The 19,103-nt window shown below is 32.0% G+C and overlaps 2 protein-coding genes and 1 long non-coding RNA gene across 4 annotated transcripts; all 3 read left to right on the top strand.

The window, feature by feature from the left end:
- Nucleotides 1-462: 462 nt before the first annotated feature.
- LOC108371619 (protein late bloomer-like) lies at nt 463-6,861 on the top strand. Its single transcript, XM_017627209.1, has 6 exons — nt 463-632; nt 1,313-1,406; nt 4,699-4,860; nt 4,925-5,086; nt 5,170-5,370; nt 6,693-6,861. The coding sequence occupies exons 2-6, from the start codon at nt 1,338-1,340 to the stop codon at nt 6,777-6,779; spliced, it is 681 nt and encodes a 226-aa protein (XP_017482698.1). The 5' UTR covers nt 463-632; nt 1,313-1,337; the 3' UTR covers nt 6,780-6,861.
- Nucleotides 6,862-10,047: 3,186 nt separating this feature from the next.
- On the top strand, nt 10,048-15,227 carry Tsp42Ek (Tetraspanin 42Ek). Of its 2 annotated transcripts, none has more exons than XM_017627210.1 (4): nt 10,048-10,223; nt 10,459-10,547; nt 14,497-14,655; nt 15,033-15,227. In XM_017627210.1, the coding sequence occupies exons 2-4, from the start codon at nt 10,488-10,490 to the stop codon at nt 15,210-15,212; spliced, it is 399 nt and encodes a 132-aa protein (XP_017482699.1). In that variant the 5' UTR covers nt 10,048-10,223; nt 10,459-10,487; the 3' UTR covers nt 15,213-15,227. The 2 variants fall into 2 exon arrangements, with proteins under 2 accessions (XP_017482699.1, XP_017482700.1); XM_017627211.1 differs by having other exon boundaries at nt 10,056-10,234.
- A 3,116-nt stretch (nt 15,228-18,343) lies between these two features.
- Nucleotides 18,344-18,819, top strand: LOC108371621 (uncharacterized). The gene is made up of 2 exons (XR_001848771.1): nt 18,344-18,407; nt 18,456-18,819. It is a non-coding gene; the product is annotated as an uncharacterized LOC108371621 (long non-coding RNA).
- The last annotated feature ends 284 nt before the right edge of the window (nt 18,820-19,103 follow it).

Raw genomic sequence — 19,103 nt, forward strand, 5'->3', positions numbered from 1 at the left:
ACTTTTTTGTATTTTTCACTTGGTTGCTGAAGTAATGAAGAATTGAAAATTCATATGGGAAAATCATAGTTTTCTTATTTTTTGATTTTAATATCTTAAAATCGTGTAGACTTATTGAAAAATGATAAATGAACGTGAGGTTCTAAATTTAATAGCCCTTAATTTGATATATCGTCCTGTTTATAACAATAACGCATTCCATAGATATTACAAGCCAAAGTTTCATTTTCGAAATTCATACACTTTGATTCAATTGCGCTGGCTAAAGATAAGTTTTAAATTAATCTTTCGTTGCCAACAATTGGTTGAGACCTAAGACATCATAATATTACTATTACAATGCGGTCAAATGACTTTTATTTTCCCCCATATAAAATCGACCCAGCCTAATGTTTATGCATATCTATATCGCCCAGTTTTGTGTATGAGTAGAGCAGACTTTTCAGTCATTCGATTTTCCACGAGTGTTTCTATTCCTGCCTTGTGTTAATTAGATGTTCACATTTTTTTCGGACGTACCTAAATGCCACTCGTAGTCATCAATGTGGCACGGCTGCGATCATTTCGTTGCAAACGACGCAGAGTGAGGTGGTTTACTTAATTAATTTTGCTTAAATGAGCACATTTTGAAGGTGTGTAAACAAAAAAGAAGAGAGCAAGTGATTTTAAAAATCCAAATTAGAACTAATATAAAATTATAAATGGTGAAAAAAACTATAAAAAATTAATACAAATATAAAATAAAAAATATAAGAGGAATTCCTAGAAACTTGCTATGAAATTAAGTAAATTTTAAAAATCAAATAAATCTCAACTAAATAAAAAATAAATCATAAGCGAGCACAAAGAATTTCCTACGATTGTTTCCTTTTCCATTTTACACATAAAACGAAGGCATCACGAGTACCAAAACATTGCGTGTGGAACGCTTGTCGTGCCTTTTTGGTCGTTTTTTTATGCAGATATTTTTTGCATTAAATTGGTGCGCTTTGATTTCTATTTTGGCCTCTATTCAGTTCATTTGTGAACACTGATTGAATTGCATTCGTAAAACATATAAACAAAAAAAAATTACCTACCGAAAAACAGCGAAAATAAAAGTCCAAAAGAAAACAAATCACAATTTTTTTACTGTAAAAAATACTTTATGTAGAGTGTTTAAGATCAGTGACACTTATTTGTGTTTCTTTCTTCGCATGCATTATTATTAGCAAAGGATAAATTGTTTAATTAGTGCAAACATATTTGACACAAAACATTAGCCAAACAAGAAACTTGATTATTTGCTTAATAAAACATTCTTTTTTGATAGCCAATAGCAAAGGAGCTTCGGCAAAATGGAAGTGCCCTTCTCAACGGCTACGCTGTGGAAATATGTCTTCCTGGTGTTGAATTGTTTGATCACTGTGAGTACTCGAGAAATTTATTAAACAAAATATGTAGTTTTAAGAAAGAGATTCGAATATAGAAGCTCTAAACAGAATACTTACAATCGTTTTTCACGTTTTTTAATCAATTTTGAAGCAACCAAATTAAAATCAAAACAGAATTAAGAGACTTACCAGGTAAATTTTTGGTGAATCGGGGTGTTTAGTTGAAAGGTAGTTTAATAATGCGATTCTGGCAACTGTCTTGAAAGCTCTCTACTGCCTTTCGAAAGATGTGCGAAGGCTTTCCGCCTTCGTTTAGCAATAAGTTTTTTAATTAATTTAATTTAATAATTTAATAAAAAAAATATATATATGTTTCTATTCTTAAACTAATAAAACTAATAAATAAAAGTGCTTTAAGTAAAAAAATAAAAAATAAAAAAAATAAAATAAAGCAAAAATAAATAAAACTTTTCAAATATTAGATGACATTAAAATAATTTTTTCTTTTTAAAACAATAAAATCTTAAATATAAATCGGAAAAAGAAAAAATTCTAAAAATAAAATAGTATTTAAAAATTAAAATAAAATAAAAATATATTTTTAGTTTTAAAAGAAAATCTAAAAATGAAAAAAAGTAAATTAAAAAAAGAAAAAGAAGTTAAATTAAAATAAAGACACAATAAATGAAATAAGTTTATAAAAATATAATTGAAGAAAAAAACAGACTTTTTCCTTTTTCAAATAACAAAATCTAAAAATTAAAAGAACAATAAATTAAGTTAAGGGAAATACAGTTAAAAAGAAAAATTTAATAAGTCTAAAAATTAACGAATTAAAAAAACGAATTTTTCTTTTTAAAAGAATAAAAAGTAAAAGAAAATAAAATTACGAAAAAAATTATTTTAAAAAAGAAAAAATTAAATAAGTTCCTAAAAATTAAATGAAATGAAAAAAATCCTAATTTTAGAAGAATAAAAGCTTAAAATTAAAAGAAAAAATATTTTTAGTTTTAAAGGAAAATTAATTAAAAATTAAAAAAAAGTAAATTTAAAAAGGAAAAACAAATTAAATTTAAAATGGAAACAATAAATGAAATAAGTTTCTAAAAATTTTGTTGAAGAAAAAACCTTCTGTTTCAAACAGCAAAATCTAAAAATTAAGCGAACATTAAATTAAATGAAGGGGAAATTAAGTTAAAAAGAAAAATTTAATAATTTTCTAAAAATTAAATGAATTAAGAAAATTGTTTTTCTTTTTAACAGAATAAAAACTAAAAGAAAATTAAATGAAGAAAAAAGATTATTTTAAAAAAGAAAAAATTAAATAAGTATCGAAAAATTTTACAAACCGATCGGAAATAACAACATCTTAAAAATTGAATTAAATTAAATATAGTAACAAAATATCAGACGAATGGTGCCGTTAAGAGCGTCATCCAGGTGTTCGTTCCTCAACACATCGTTCTTAACGTAACGTAAAAAGGAGAGGCAGAAGCACAAAAAGTCTTTCGTTGTAGCAGGAGGAGCACAAGTTGTCTGCAGTCCTATCTGTTCAAAGACCAAGGTAGACCTGCGGAGGTCGAAGTCAACATAAGTTCACTCACATATGGCTCTCAGTCATTGATAAGCGTAATGTTCAATACTACTTTCTGATGGTGATTTCAATGGCCGATGCCGGAAGTACTGTAACTGATTGCAAATTCAGCAGACGCACAGTGGGTCGTCTAGTAAAAGCTATCTGAACAAAAACAACATTTATTTTTTTAAGATTTTCAAATGAATAATAGGTTGAAAATCCTGAAATAGTCCCGAGAATCCCGAACGCTTGGCACGCAAACTTATGCAAATGTTTTAGTATTAGTGTGGCTGGTTCGGACTTGTAATATCTTCTGTGTAGGGAGTACTGTGTGGAGGTAACTGTCCTTGACACAATTGCTCCCGCTTCTGCCTGTAATCATCATTTGATTTGCAAGAAAGAGTTCCACTCCTTGCCTCCATGAAGGCACTATAAAGCCTTTATATTTCTTCTTTTTATGGTCTTTTGCTAGCCTGGTATATGCTTGACTCGTAGTATCAATACCACTGCAGAACTCTTTGGACGAATTACTTTTCAAAGAAATAATAAGTTTCTTGCAAATCCCTTTGCGAGCGGTGGTTATGTTCCCAATTTTCATCTTGGTAATAGTTCAGACTCTTTATTCCCGACTGCGACTGCACTGCTATTTAACAAGCAGCGAGATATAGAGCACTGTATGTACATATGTAAATAGCTTGCTATTTTAAATTTTAACTTTCTGGTCTTCCCAGCTGTAAGTAATTAAAATTTGCCGCTCATACAGTGTTCTATTTACGTACATGTATATGTATGAATGTTTGAGTTTGTATAGAACCATAAATTCTTTGCAGTAATTATTTTTAAAGATTATGTTGTGGTGCATTCCACCTGACAAAAACATCACAACAGCGAAAATGAAAAGCATAGAATTATGAAATGACTAGGCAAATATTAGACCGTTTGATATGCATAAGTTTGTTATGGCGGTCCAAAAAAAGATTAAAGTCGGAATTTTAATGCTCTCACACCATAGAATTGCTCTATTTTGAAAACGATACCCCTTTTTTACTTTGAAATCAACAAAATAATTAATAGGGCGCTCAAGGCGCTCTAAGTTTTCCATGCGTTTTATACGGAGAAAAAACTATTTTTTGTAGAAATGGTATAGAAGTTTTAAAGATAATTTTTTTACTATCTTTTCCGGATACTTCCAATGATATTACCAAATCTGTTATTTAGGCATTTTTAATATTACCTATTTTTATAGGTCCCATAAACCCATAAAAATGCAATCGGGGACCTACAAAAAATCGTCAGAATTAAAAACAGGTAAAATAAAAAATTTAGTATTGTTATTGGAAGTATTCTGATGAGACACAGAATTTTCCGGTCGAAGATATTGATTTTAAATAATTCTATACCCCATTTCCACGAAAATTTGATGTTGTATGGGACATCGACAACTTTGAACGCTTTGAGCGACTTCTAAATGTTTTTTTGATATAGGGTATATTTTTTCGATATAGAACCATCCTAGGAGGTGAGAGTATTAAAATTCGGACTTTACTATTTTACACTCGTTTGTGGACCACCGTAATGTACATACATATTTTGTAGGTATATATAAAATTTATTTGAATTACTTATTTACATGAAGAATAACAAAAAATATATATTTTTATTACAAAAGAAATGCAACTAGCCAAAAGAGCTATCCTATCTATATCCTATCTATATAGCTTATCCTACCAACTACAAAAAATATTTCAGGCCTTCGATGTTCTCCTCATCTCTTGCGGCGTCGTTTCATTGGGCGGCGCCGGATCCTTAGGCGGTGCATATACGGCAGCTTCTATCGGCTTCCTAGCAATGTTTATTGCATTCATGGGTGCTATGGCGTCGGTGCGTCAGTCGTTAATGCTGTCATGGGCGGTGAATAAGTCAGTAAAATGATTAAAAAAACACTTTTTATCTTTACAAATTTTTCATATTGCAGTACATTGTGGCCACAGTGATGTGCATAATTCTGCAAACGATCTGTTTGATTGCATTCGGCATTCTAAAGGATGATTTAACAATAATGGCGGCGAAACGTGTGCAAGGTATTTGGAATGAACGGCCAGATACGCAGGAGGTGTTGGATGAAATTCAAGAGCAGGTACATAAATGTATATGAAGTTAATGGCTTTCATAGATTTTAAAATTTATTTGATATTTAAGTGACTTATTTGTTGATTTTAGCACTACTGCTGCGGTCGCGATAGTCCTCAGGATTATTTGCCGGACAAACAACAAACTCTGCCGAATAGTTGTTGTCGCTGGGGAAATTGCTCTGAAGATAAGAATATCTATGCCAAAGGTTGTGTTGTTGCAGTGACTACTTTTTTCAATGAACAAAGTGATAATCTTGTCTTGATAATTGTGGGACTAATTGCTTTTCAGGTAAGGTGTGAAATTATGTAAGATGAAAATATACTCGCAAGAACGTATGCATGCACATATGTAATATCTAGTACAGTAGTTGCGAAATTGTAGGCATAGTATGCACATTAGGGCGAGTTATTTTTTTTTACTATGCGCGTAGAGCATATGTAAATTCAAAACTTTAAAGCCGTATTTCTCAATGTGTTTCAAGGAAAAGTAAAATATACGGTATGTGAAAATTTTCACTATTGCGCCCTCTGGCGGATGTTTTAGGGAGAAGATAAGCTGAGAAATGTATTCCTCATCCCGAAACCCCTTTCACCATGTTTTTATACATAATTAAAGCACTTCTTTACGACACTACAGCAAAATACTAAGTAAAAGAAACCTCTTTCGCAATTTGGAAAACTTCAAATTGATTTTAGACCCATGGCTTTTTCGGCAAATTTGCATAGAATTATACGTAGAATCTTCCTGTGCTATACGCGCTTAGTCGAAAAAATATTCCATACAAATTGACCCGCTCTAATGTACATATTGCTACATTAAAGTTATTCTAAATAAGTCCATGAGCAAAGCAAAAAAGGAAAAGTACATATNCGTAGTTATTCTAAATAAGTCCATGAGCAAAGCAAAAAAGGAAAAGTACATATTTGCATCTGTAAATTTTCTTGCACTCATCATGCTTTTTAACAAAAAGCAGATGCTAAGAGTTTTAATGTTTAAATAGGTAGAAACTGTTAAAACCTTCGATTTCTAAAGTTAAATGCTGGCGAAAACTGCAGCAAAAAAAAAATCCACTATGAAAATTATTAAAGTTTTTTGTACCTATGCATCATATCTTCGGCATTTACTATCGGATCTTAAAGCATGATTTATCGCTGTTTTTGTATCGAGGAGCAAATTTTTTTGTTCAGGAGTTCATTGACCTTAAGTAAGCCGTGCTTACCCACCAAATCTCCGCTTATACCACTCTAATGCCAGTAAATTAAAGTTTACCAAATTCATAAATTTGCAAAGTTTTTGAAAATTCCAGTAGAACTATTTAAAAAAAATGTTTTGCTGAATGTAGGTGCTATCGAAAAGTTCAAAAAGCGGACCCCAGGTTCGAAAAAAATGTATTTTTTTTATCGAAATCGCCTAACAAAAATGCGACACAGGTGTGTACGGCGACTTTTATTTTATGCGTATAAGTTGATACGGCCCAATGGGCATTCTTTGTTTCCTTAATTTAAAATAGCTACAGCTAGTTATCTGAATAAGATTAGAGTTCTGGCTTAAGTACATGTTTACATTCAGCGGCATTCATTAAAATTTCTATCTGTTTTTTATATTTCCAGGTCTTAGGAGTAATCTCAGCCTATTATTTCACACGCAGCATGGAAAATCTCAAACAGAAGCGTGAAAAAATCATCATTAATGAATAATTTGATACTTTATGTGTGAGCTTTTGGCCAGTATAATGTAATAAATAATTTAAAATTAAAGATACAGCATACATATGTATGATTTTAGATGTTAATTCATAAATTAAATTGGAAGTTTAATGGGTTGAAGTGGCTGCTATTAACCCTTCAGCCTGTAGGCCTGTAATTATGAGCCCGTTGTGACATCAAACCCTCGTGTGGCGTTTTTTATGTCGTTGAAACCCTAAAAAAATTCTGTACCATGAACTTTCTTCTTCTACTACAGAGCGCAGAGCATCTGCATAACAGGTGTCGCAAAGTTTCTGAGCCTAACGCCTGACTGACTGTCTGAGTAAATGTAGATGTTATTACATAAGACTTCTCCTGTACTTAAATATTCGGCCGCCTCCTCTATTGAAGCAACCTCAGTTTGAAAGACGCTATAGTGGTCGGGTAGTGCTTAGGAAATTCCACCTCCCTTAAGTTAAGTAGGCCGCACATCACCTACAAAGGAGTTGTGCGTAGGGCCCCCAAAAAAGCGCACACTTAGATCTAANACGTCGTTGAAAGCCTAAAAAAATTCTGTACCATGAACTTTCTTCTTCTACTACAGAGCGCAGATCATCTGCATAACAGGTGCCGCAAAGTTTCTGAGCCTAACGCCTGACTGACTGTCTGAGTAATTGTAGATGTTATTACATAAGATTTCTCCTGTACTTAAATATTCGGCCGCCTCCTCTATTGAAGCAACCTCAGTTTGAAAGACGCTATAGTGGTCGGGTAGTGCTTAGGAAATTCCACCTCCCTTAAGTTAAGTAGGCCGCACATCACCTACAAAGGAGTTGTGCGTAGGGCCCCCAAAAAAGCGCACACTTAGATCTAATGGTACGACCGACCAGCTAAAAGAGGCTTGCTGATGAGCTGCGAGTATTCCTTTTTCTGCAGAGTNAAGTGGTCGGGTAGAGCTTAGGAGATTCCACCTCCCTTAAGTTATGTAGGACGCACATCACCTACAAAGGAGTTGTGCGTAGGGCCCCCAAAAAAGCGCACACCTAGATCTAATGGTACGACCGACCAGCTAAAAGAGGCTTGCTGATGAGCTGGGAGTATTCCTTTTTCTGCAGAGTATTGATTAGACTCAAAGCATATCGACTGCTGAGTGGAAAATCAACCTATCTCGGTAGCCAGTTCGATAATGCCCTATCTGAAAAAACCTTTCGAGAACGCCCTTAATTTCAAAATTGATATTATTATTATTTTATTATTAATATTTTCAGCTTATCTCACAATTTGGTTGATTACTTCAAAATATATTGAAAATGTGCTGAGATAGGGCGTTTCTAAATCGGCAGCTGAGATAGGGCGGTTTTGAATCGAATTCTGTAATAGGCCGTTCTTGAAAATTTTTGAAGTGAAACTTCTTTAGCGGCGGTTGGTTGGTTGGGAGTAAATTGGCAAATACAACGGAAATTGCACTCGGAAATGGTGCAACGGAAATGGTCGGGGCTGAAACAAGTGCTTCTTGTGTGAATATGGTATTAATTTAACAAAAGCTTGCTNAGCAGCTGAGATAGGGCGGTTTTGAATCGAATTCTGTAATAGGCCGTTCTTGAAAATTTTTGAAGAGAAACTTCTTTAGCGGCGGTTGGTTGGTTGGGAGTAAATTGGCAAATACAACGGAAATTGCACTCGGAAATGGTGCAACGGAAATGGTCGGGGCTGAAACAAGTGCTTCTTGTGTGAATATGGTATTAATTTAACAAAAGCTTGCTAATAAAAGGTTAAAGAATAACACTTAGAAAAAGACCAATACAAGAATGAAAGTAAAGGTGAGTACGTACATCGATAAAGAAAATGATAAGGGCAAAGGTAAAAATAAAAGTAAAAACAAAAATGCGTAAAGATAAAGGCAAAAATGAAGACCAAGGTAAATTTAAACATTTTACTTATATAAGGGCAAAATTGAAGGGCATATGGAGATGAAGAAAATGATAAACATAAAAGTAAAAACAAAGATAAATATAAGGAAAAAGATGAGGATGAGGATATCGAAAAAATAAAGATGAAAATAGAGGAAGAAACATTAAAATAAAGGTAAGTATAGAGAAAAGGGTATAGACAGAGACTCAATCTCGGTTTTATTATCAGTTTTGTTATCTATTATTTATCGAGTTTGTTAAAGATTTTGTTATCGATGCTGTTATCGACTTTAATATCGACAATTTTATCGATTTTGTAATCGATATTTTTAACGATTTTGTCATCGATATTTTTTATCGATATTGTTATTGGGTTTTTATCGATATTTTTATCGAATTTGATATCGCTATTTTTAACGATCTTGTTATTGATACTTTTTGATATTTTTATCGATTTTCTAATCAATTTTTGTTATCGATTTTGTTATCAGTTATTTATCGATTTTGTTATCGATATTTTTATGGGATTTGTTATCGATATTTTGTTGGATTTTACTATCGGTTTTCTTATCGATAGAATATAAAGATAAAAATGAAGATAAAGAAAAACAGAATAACATAAATGTAATNTTATCGATATTTTGTTGGATTTTACTATCGGTTTTCTTATCGATAGAATATAAAGATAAAAAAGAAGATAAAGAAAAACAGAATAACATAAATGTAATTAGAAAGAACTGGGAAAAGTAGAAAGGTAGGGATCTAGATAGAAAAAGACAAAAAATATAACCTTAAGCAAAAGCAGATGTATGTATGTATGTATATATGTACATATATTGGTTATGAGACAAAATAGATATGTAAACGTAAGTTTCACTTCTCCCAGTGTGGCAAAGGCGCACTTACTTTTTTTTGAGATACGGCGTTTTTCAGCAGTTTTATCAGTCGATATGCTCTTACATTAATCAGTTATGCGCTTTCCATCAGCCGTTCAATTTAAAAATTTGAATTTGAAAAGTACGCTCAACCACCTAAACTCTTCTCGGTGCTTTTCGTATAAATGGAAGCTTTGGTCTCACTTGAGGCGCGCCGCCCACTACCAACTGACTGGCAACACATTCATACATATTTACATACATAGTAAGCATGTTGCTAAACATTGCTGCACGCAACCTAAACAAACGTCAATACAAAATCAACACCGTTTCCAAAGTTGCTAAATCAACGATCGATTACGAGAATTCACAGCGGGAGTGATCAAGCGTGGCGCGGTACAGCAGAGAGCGATACACATGAGCAGGCAAGCACACATGAACACACACACAAATACACAGCAAGTCGCAACAACGATTTCAGGTTTCAGGTTTAAGAAATGTTCGATTTTTTTGTCATTTCGAAAATTGTTAGCAAACCAGACGGTTGGGCGTTGTTTGTTGTGCGGCAACTGGTTTACGTGTAAATTGGAAATTTAAATATTTATAAGTCGTTTGGTCGTGTTTTAGTGAAGTGAGTGATATCGAAAATTTCTACCGTTTACTTTAGTGTTGTATGTATTGTGTAAATATTTTAATTTTCTACTTTCTTTCGTATGTATTAATATATGTACGTGATTGGCATACAAATCGAAAAACTATTGTCAATGAGTAGCATGTTGTGCAACAGACTAATATTTTGTTATAACTGCCATGTATAGCAAATAACTGCATTTAATTCGATGTGTAATTGCACGTAATAGTAATTTTGATTTTATTTTTCGTTTTATTTTTTAACTTCGCGTGTAGTTGAGCAATAAGAAGGCGGAGTTTTCACAATGGGCTGCACATCCGGTGTAATGAAATTCATTCTGAATATTCTGAATGTTCTACTGGCGGTAAGTTTTAAAAACACATACTACGGCTAGCTATTAAAGCAACAAAGATACATACGTACATAATTAAATGAAACAAATTTAGTAAAAATCTAAGCATAAGCAATTTTTGCCATAAATAGCCAACTATTTAGTCACATGAAAAGTCGTTTGCATGCTGTTGTTGTTACTGTTGTTATCGAAATTATTGCTTACACAAGTAAATGGCAAAAAAAATTAGTAAATTAAGTCAAGTCACTTTTTCTGCCTTTTGGCAAAGTTCACAAAAACCAAACGAAAATGCATAAATTGTTAGAAAGGAAAAGCCCCAGAAAAAAAACAAATGTAAATCTCTAAAAAATGGTAAAGAGAAAATAAAAAAAGCATTAAAAAATAAAGAAACGAGTCAAAAAAATCAAGCAACGAAAAAAAATCATTGCAAAAAAGTACAAAATTTCAAACTGAAAACAAAAAAACGTTTTAGTACCCAATAAAAAATGAATTAGTCGCAGCAGTGCGACGTGTTCATACATACATATGTATGCATGTATTATGGCGGCACATTAGGATGCCTCACCACAAAAAAAAAAAAAATGCGGGATTTTCACCGGAATCATAAAGTGCATTATATTGTTTTTGTTATTTTTTGCAGAATAATAATTATATCCAACAATTTTATTGAGCTTGCAGCCATTTTTCAAATGAAAAATGTGCAAAAACAACAAAAATATACAAAGGTAGAAGTTTTAGCTTCAAACTCAATAAAATTGCCGAACAAAATTTCTTATATTTTAAGACTTCCCGCAAAATATTTCGGAAAAATATAAAGGATTACGTGATCTGGGCCACTTTGAAAATATGTACCTCTAAAAATCTCAATATTTTGATTGTGTTGATACAATCTTATACATTTTTATGCAGAAAAAAGCTCAAACTTACTTTTTTATCATCCGAGGTGATTCTTCGGAAAAAAAAATTTTAAATACTGACGTCCATTACCCAAAAGTTTTAAATCATCTAATTTTCTGCTAAGTGGTTTTTGCAATCATCTATTTTGAGTCAATTAGAATTAGTAATTACTGATTTATCGTAGTTTTCGTGTTACTGTAAATTTCCGTTACATGGTAGCTGAGCGTGGTTATTGCCCGATTCGTTTTGGCTTTTACAAACAACCATTATGTGCACAAAGTTGTAAAACTCTTGTGCACTAGTGCGCTCGGGTATAAAAACTCATTTTTTGTAGGTATTTTCAATTCGCTCCAGATCACGTAAATCTTAATATTTTTCCGAAATAATTTGGCGGATAACTTTAAATATACATATATAACAGTATAGATTTTTTTTTTGTTTATAGACTGATACCCCCTAGTGTACATATATCCAGCCACTGGCTCTCTGTGAAAAATAAGAATAATTTTTTTGAAATGATATCACCGGTCGGCCGCTAAAATGTTAATTTGGATTCACAAGCAGCAATATGTATGTTTTTGTGTTTCTTCACATCAAATGGCCGTGTATGCCTATATAGGAATGCTTGCGATCGCAAAAAATCGGGGGGAAAAAACAAATGCAAAAGTATATCGGCAAACGCAAACACGTATGTACATATGTATGCTTATTTAAATGTGAACACGTATCACATGCCGCTTAGGTCTGAAATTGTGATAATAAGCCAAACTTCAATTCTCTTCTAATGCATGTACATATGTACATATGTATATGTATATGTATGTATGGATCTACGCACTTCGAATTGGCAACAATAAAAAAGCTTTTCAGAAAAATTTAATGTGAAATGAACTTAAACCGCTCAAAACATATACACAAAATGGAAATAATTGTAGCAAATTACATTACTTTAGATTCTCTCATGTTTTAATTCCTTATCAACATCATCACCATAAGAATCCGCTAAAAATTTGTAAATAATTATTTTGAGTAATAAATCTAGATTATTTTTTAAGGCAGATATAAGGACAAACTTTACCTAGCAATTTTTGGATCAAAACATTAGCGATAATTGAAAATTTTTTAGGATTTCTTCAGTGTTCCTCGGAACTTTTACGGGTTTTTGGGCACTTTTTAGAATATTTCGGAATAATTCGTATATTAGAGCGATACAATAGGCGATGCGATACGATGCGCAAGCGACATCGACATTTTGAGTACGTGGGAATTGGTAGGAAGCGATTAAAACTGTGAACACTTGCATGACACCGACACTGCTGCGACGTAATATCGCTTGCTTATCGGCCGGGCGGCACGGTTTTCTATCACATCGCATATGGTATCGCATGTCGATGTCGATTTCATATCGTATCGCGTATCGTATCGCTCTAATATGCACCGTACCTTAGAGCTTCACTGTGGTTTATTTCAACATCTACTATCTATATCTTTTTTGCGATGTTGCTTAGACCATCGCTTGAACCCAGGCACTGCGGAGTGGTAGCGCGCACTGCTAACCACTACACCACAGCGGTCACGTTGTCGGTTAAATTATCGAAAAAATTACGTGGAACTATACCTATTTTAACATTTGGAGTATTCCAAAAACGTCGTATAGTCTTAAAGTCTTAAAAATTTTCTATGTAGAATTGCTAATAAAATGCAATGCATCATGATTTTACGTTTTTTTTACGGGAATTCTAAAAAATTCCGAATTTTGACTATATTACTTTGCGCGATTTTTTTTACTTTCCCGATCTTTCGAAATTTTTTCGGATTATCAGGACTTTCTCTGTAATTTTCAGAAGCTTTTGTGATTTTTCGGGACTTTTCACGATACTTCTTGTTTTACTTATTTCTCGGAATCTTGGTTTTTGGAACTTTCCAGCATTTTTATGGGAGTTTATGTTTTATTATTCATGATATTTTTTCCGGCATTTTTTTTTTGGGGATCTTCGGTATTTATCGATAGCTTTAAGAATTTTTCCGAATCAAAATTTCTTGGCGTTTTTTCTTATAAAATTCATGGTTGGTAAGCTCTATTAAGTACACATCTATGGTCCTCTGCAATAACGACTCAACGGAAAATTAAAATAATTCTTACTGCTTTTAAGTGGCTCATGTCTCTAAACCTTATGTCTAATCCTTATTAAAGTAAGTAGGAGATATGAAGAACTTGACAGTAGTAAAAGTTTTTTGTTTCTGGGTTTTGCGCTGTGTCATTTGTGCCATCGATATTTATAATTTATGTTTTGAATTTAAAATTCCACAAGGTTGGCCTCCAATAATTTAATTTAATTCTTGCTAAGTTTCATCAATAGCATGAAACTCGTGTTGTAGATGCATATTTGTGGAACAGATTTAGGGCCGCTTGTTCAATGTCTGGTTCGACTTCATGCCTATAACATATTAGCGATAAAGCATACGTTGTATTTAACCGGCCCATCTACCTCCGATTTGTGTTAACCAGACATTGAACAAACTTTCCTTAGAGAGTTAAACCAGTCTCTTTTCAACTAGTTCTCTATAACGAACTTATTTTTGCCCGTGACCCACAAGAATTTCGTTCATATTTGCAATTAAAAAAAAATACTTAAAATGCGTTGTTAATAATTAACCGCACAGAGCTGTATATGTAGGTATGCCAATTGGTAATTAGCTACTTGTTTTAAAACTCGAAATATTTGTGCCACTTAGCCGTCTCACACCGCGCACAAACACAGGTCCACCACAATTCAACGCCAAATCGTGTTTATGGAAAAACCGCTTTTGTGTTTAAATAATTGCATTTTTGTTTTTTTTTTTGTGTTGCTTTCCATTTATTTTTGCGTTTATATTTCTTTGTATACTTTTCGCAATATTCTTAAACGAAAATTCAATTGCGACGCACACCAAATGCATGACAATGAATTAAATTGTATAAGCAATGCACGATTATAATATAAGTATACATACTAATATATTTTCATACATAGTTTTATAATTTATTCCTTAAACTCTTTAAATTTCTCCCGCATTTTTGCAGGTCTTCGGACTCGCCTTGATCGCGCTGGCTGTACTGTCCTTCAACACAGCACCCAAGGTTTACATCTATTACCTATTTATTGTGGGTGCTGTTAATTTCGTTGCAGCCATGTTGGGTTGTTGCGGCATTTGTCAGGAGGATGTTTGTCTAACGACTACGGTGCGTATGAGTAACCTAAACGCAAAATGCATGAATACTATAAACTTATATTCGTATATAGTATACTCGTACATATAAGTATGTATACATAAACAAAAACTACACATACGCATACATACATACATATATAAACATTTTCAAAGTTTTATTGCTCATGTGCACACACGCCTACTNGCGTATAAATATATAAACATTTTCAAAGTTTTATTGCTCATGTGCACACACGCCTACTATCACTCAATTGCTTACACATCGCTATTCGCTATTCGCTATTCAAGTCTGATTAATTGTTTTGTTGGCATCTTTATTGTTACTTAAAATATTTATTGCTTTGTAAATTTGTAATTCAGTGAAATTCACATTTTTTCTCTCTTTAGTATGCTATCATCATAGCGCTTTCATTGGTTTCACAAATTGTTGGCAAAATCTATGCTTCCGATTCGGCTGCTATCAAAGAGTTTGCTGCGAAGGATGTGGAAAAAACATGGCTGGAAGAAATTAAATTACCTGGCGCCATGAATAACACTCAACAGACGGTAAGTTTCTATGATTTTTGAATGGCGTATTCAAGTTATTAATTTAATTCGTTGAAAATAAGCAATTTAAACTTCAAAATCTGGCTGTATGAGAGCTGTATATGTATGTAAATAACGCTTAGCTCTCCTATAAACTTACATAAATATTAATTGTACTTAATTCGGTTTATTTGGAGTTTGTTTTCCAATATATAAATGTTAGCTCGTTGATGATAGAAGCAAATTATTTTCTGTATGTGTACTAGGGCGCCCCTTAAAAATATGATCATCTAAATTTTGAAGTTGCCACCAATTACCTATGTTCCACTTACAAAATAAAGGCATAAACGAAAATTTCAAAATTTTATACAAATTTGTAGGCAGAGTTTAAACAATTCTTTCATTGCAAAAATTCGACAAAACTTTTACACGAAGCCACACGAAGGGAATTTTTTTCTTGTTTTTGAACTTAGAAAACCAATTCTTGTTATCAAGAAAATCTAAGAAAATATAATTTGAAAATAAACAAGAATATATGGTCTTGATATACACTAAAATAAATAGATAAATAAATTTTTGTCGAAATCATTAACACTTTTTCTTTAAAATTAATTTAATTAATAATAATTATTTAATAAATTATTTCATCCTCCGTGAAAGGAATAAGTATAACATTTTGCTCGCGGCGCTCAAACAATCGCAATGGTCGACAGAGAAAAGCTCTGGAGTGCCAGTCGAGAGATTCGAGTCCTAGAGCAGGGAATTATTTAAAATATTTTTTATTTATTTTTTATTGTAATTTTTTTAATTGTATTTTAAAAAGAAAAAAAATATCCCATTTATTTTAAGTGGTATTTGAGTATTTAGATTTTTACATATGAAGTTAATTTTACTTACCTTAATGGCAATGAAGTAATTAAGATTTTAGCAGTTTTAAGTATTTGCACTTAAATTTATTTTTTCCTACATGAAAAGAAGGGAACGAAAAAGTCCAGACAAATCGAGGTTTGCGTACCAGTTCCGACAAAATTTTAATGGCATTTGTATCACTGTGTACAGATTTGTAAATTTTGGCAGTCATAGAGTAGTGTGATCTATCTATCTATATTCGTTTTTCGAAAAAAACTGAAATATTGCCTAATTTGAAATAAAATTTGCTTTAAATCTGTTAAAAGAATTAAATTAGAGTGCCTCACCAAAAAAGCAGATTTTCACCGGAATTCAAAAAAAAATGTTATCAGCCCAATTCTGAATACTCCAGGGGAGTTGGTTCTCCGGGAAGTTGTTTTTCCCAAGAAAGAAAACTTCCAATAATTAATTTCCAGGGAGTAACATTTTCCCCAAATTTTGGGAGGAGGAAAGTCGAGCTTCAAAAGAGCTGTTTGACACATTTTTGACAGGTCAACTCCGCCGAAAGGGAAAACAGAAAAAATTCTCAGGGAGTTTCTGTTCAGAGTCTGCCTGTATATGTATTTGAAAACTTTCGCAATATATTTCGAAAAAATATTCAGATTTACGTAAGTTTGCCAGTTTTGAAAGAAAAACTCCAGAAATCTAAATTTTGAGACATTTTTATGCAGACCTTTAAGCTTAAAATTTTCTTTTATCTAAAGTGACTTTTTTGAATTAAATATTTCAAATATAAAAACGATGTATTCATAAAAACTTGGTTTTGGAGATATGCAGTCTTAAAATTTTTTCGAAATATTTTGGCTAAAGTTGTATGGTCTTATTCATAAAAACTAAAGTAGCTTTATAATAGAATTATAAATTGGAAAATCTATGAAAAAGTCGATTTATGAAGCTCTTTAAACCTACTTTATTTTTTATGAATAAGGCCATTAAAATATAATAAATTTTGAAATTCCAATAAAAAGCAGCACCAATTTTTTTNAAATTGGTTTGTGGTCGGTTAAACAATTTTTTTTTATGTTAAAATTTATGTCTCGTCAAGCGATGTACAGTTGTTTACTTGGATGCAGAAAGATGATTGCTACTAACCTTTTAAATCTTAACCTTAATCTTTATCTTTATTTTAATTTTAATATCAGCTTTAATCCGAATCTTAATGTTAATGTTAATGTTAATCTTAATATTTTTCTTATTCCTAATCTTAATCTTTATCAATTTTAATCTGCATCCTCGTATTTATTTTCTTCTTCATTATCGTCTTCCTCTACATCGTCATCTTCTCCTTAATTAAAATCTTAATCTTTGTCTGCATTTGCATATTTGTTTTTGTCGTTGCCTATGTCCTTGCCTTTGCCTTTGTCTCTCCGTACCCTCAGTGGCGGTCATACAGCCGCTCATTTTCTGTCCACGCATTCACCTTCACTGTGATACTAAATAGTCAGTTCAGGTTACTGTCGAAACTCGAGGTTTTCCAACTTAGCGCGTCGTTTTACTTAGAACGTATAGAATTATTTGCCGGAAAATATCTTGCTTTGGAACTAAAACGTGACTACAATTTTTTATACCTTTGAAAGTCTTTGGATGACTTTGGCAGGACTTGGATAATTCGATACATATCGATAACTCAATGAATTTTAAGACCACTTAAGTCCGATAACTCAACTTATTTCGATTATTTTCGATAAATTTCGATAGCTGTGGTTTCGGCGGTAACTCAAAAATTTACATATTCCGATATAAATCGATAACTCGATAAACTTTGATCACCTCTATAAATTACGAGACTTGGTTTTGATAGCAACATATTTTCCGAAAGCTATCAACAAATTTCTATACCTCGTTACACTCTTGTCTGAACCGTACTGTATATGTGACAAAATACGTTAATTATTGCATAATTTTCTCAATCTTTCAAATGATTTCCTAAGCCAAAAATTTAGGTATGCACTTTCTAGATTTAGCAAAATAACTTCGAAAGTATTTAAGTAAGTATTTTCGTTGTGAGATGGCGTCTGACTCAAGGTAGTCCACTCTTTTCAAGCGAAATACGTAAGCTATAAGAAAATATGTATAAACAAAGAATTTCCTATCACCATCTACTAAAATCCAATTCGATACGTCATCATTCATAATAGATTGTGCAATAAGCATCAATAGTGTGTCGTTAGTTATTTTTAAAATCTGGCCGTCACTGATTCGTCATTGTTTGTGAACTACAAATTACAGCTATAAATGTGTATTTCACGTATTCGTGGTTCATACTTACATACATTCAGTTGCATTAAGAAGTGCTAATACACTTTAATTGCATGTTTTTGTTGCAAAGTAAATACTATTTCCTTTTTTAAACTTATTGATAATTTCACTTCACAGGTCTTTTATATGTATGTAAATACATATACATATATGTATAATAACAATAGCGATGCAAACACGAAGTCACTACATGATTATTTCTGAAGTAAAAGCGCAGATTTTGTTGTCGAGCATACTGTCTATGGAATAAGCGATTTTCTAGCGTATTGATACTTTCAATTTATCCTACTAGAATTTAATGGGCTGTAAAAGTGCACACATAAAATTTTTCTTAAATTTCTGAATAACAAGTTTGAAATTGTTGGGTGATTTTGGTAAGATTTGTTGAAGTTTTATAATTTTTGTACAAAGTTTGAAATGTGGATTTATGTATATGGTGCTTGTTATATAATGCGCTAGGGTTTTATAAAAAAAAAAATATTAAAAATCGAATAAATAACAACCATTGTACATATAAACATACAGATGCGATCAACTAATAAGCAATGAAATTCAAAATGATATTGTTTGCAAATTATGTGTAATAATTTTAATAATTTTCATTTCAAATATTATTCAATCTATTTATAACAGAAAACACAATAATAAAAATTTAAGAGCTTGCACAAATTGCAAAAAAAATTTAATTTAATTTAAAAAATTGTCATCAATATTTAAAAATTTCTAAGTAGAATATTTAGAAAATTTTTTGGTATGCGTTTCTGA

Source organism: Rhagoletis zephyria, unplaced genomic scaffold (genome assembly GCF_001687245.7).
Source record: "Rhagoletis zephyria isolate East Lansing unplaced genomic scaffold, Rhagoletis_zephyria_1.1 Rzeph_scaffold_05109, whole genome shotgun sequence".
Taxonomy (NCBI): domain Eukaryota; kingdom Metazoa; phylum Arthropoda; class Insecta; order Diptera; family Tephritidae; genus Rhagoletis; species Rhagoletis zephyria.

Bases quoted from the DNA above. Each gene is read 5' to 3' on its own strand.
- Tsp42Ek (XM_017627210.1), top strand. From the start codon at position 10,488: ATGGGCTGCACATCCGGTGTAATGAAATTCATTCTGAATATTCTGAAT. The intron at 10,548-14,496 runs GTAAGTTTTAAA...GCATTTTTGCAG, and splicing joins TTCTGAATGTTCTACTGGCG to GTCTTCGGACTCGCCTTGAT. The intron at 14,656-15,032 runs GTGCGTATGAGT...TTCTCTCTTTAG, and splicing joins ATGTTTGTCTAACGACTACG to TATGCTATCATCATAGCGCT.
- LOC108371619 (XM_017627209.1), top strand. From the start codon at position 1,338: ATGGAAGTGCCCTTCTCAACGGCTACGCTGTGGAAATATGTCTTCCTG. The intron at 4,861-4,924 runs GTGAATAAGTCA...TTCATATTGCAG, and splicing joins CGTTAATGCTGTCATGGGCG to TACATTGTGGCCACAGTGAT. The intron at 5,371-6,692 runs GTAAGGTGTGAA...TTATATTTCCAG, and splicing joins TGGGACTAATTGCTTTTCAG to GTCTTAGGAGTAATCTCAGC.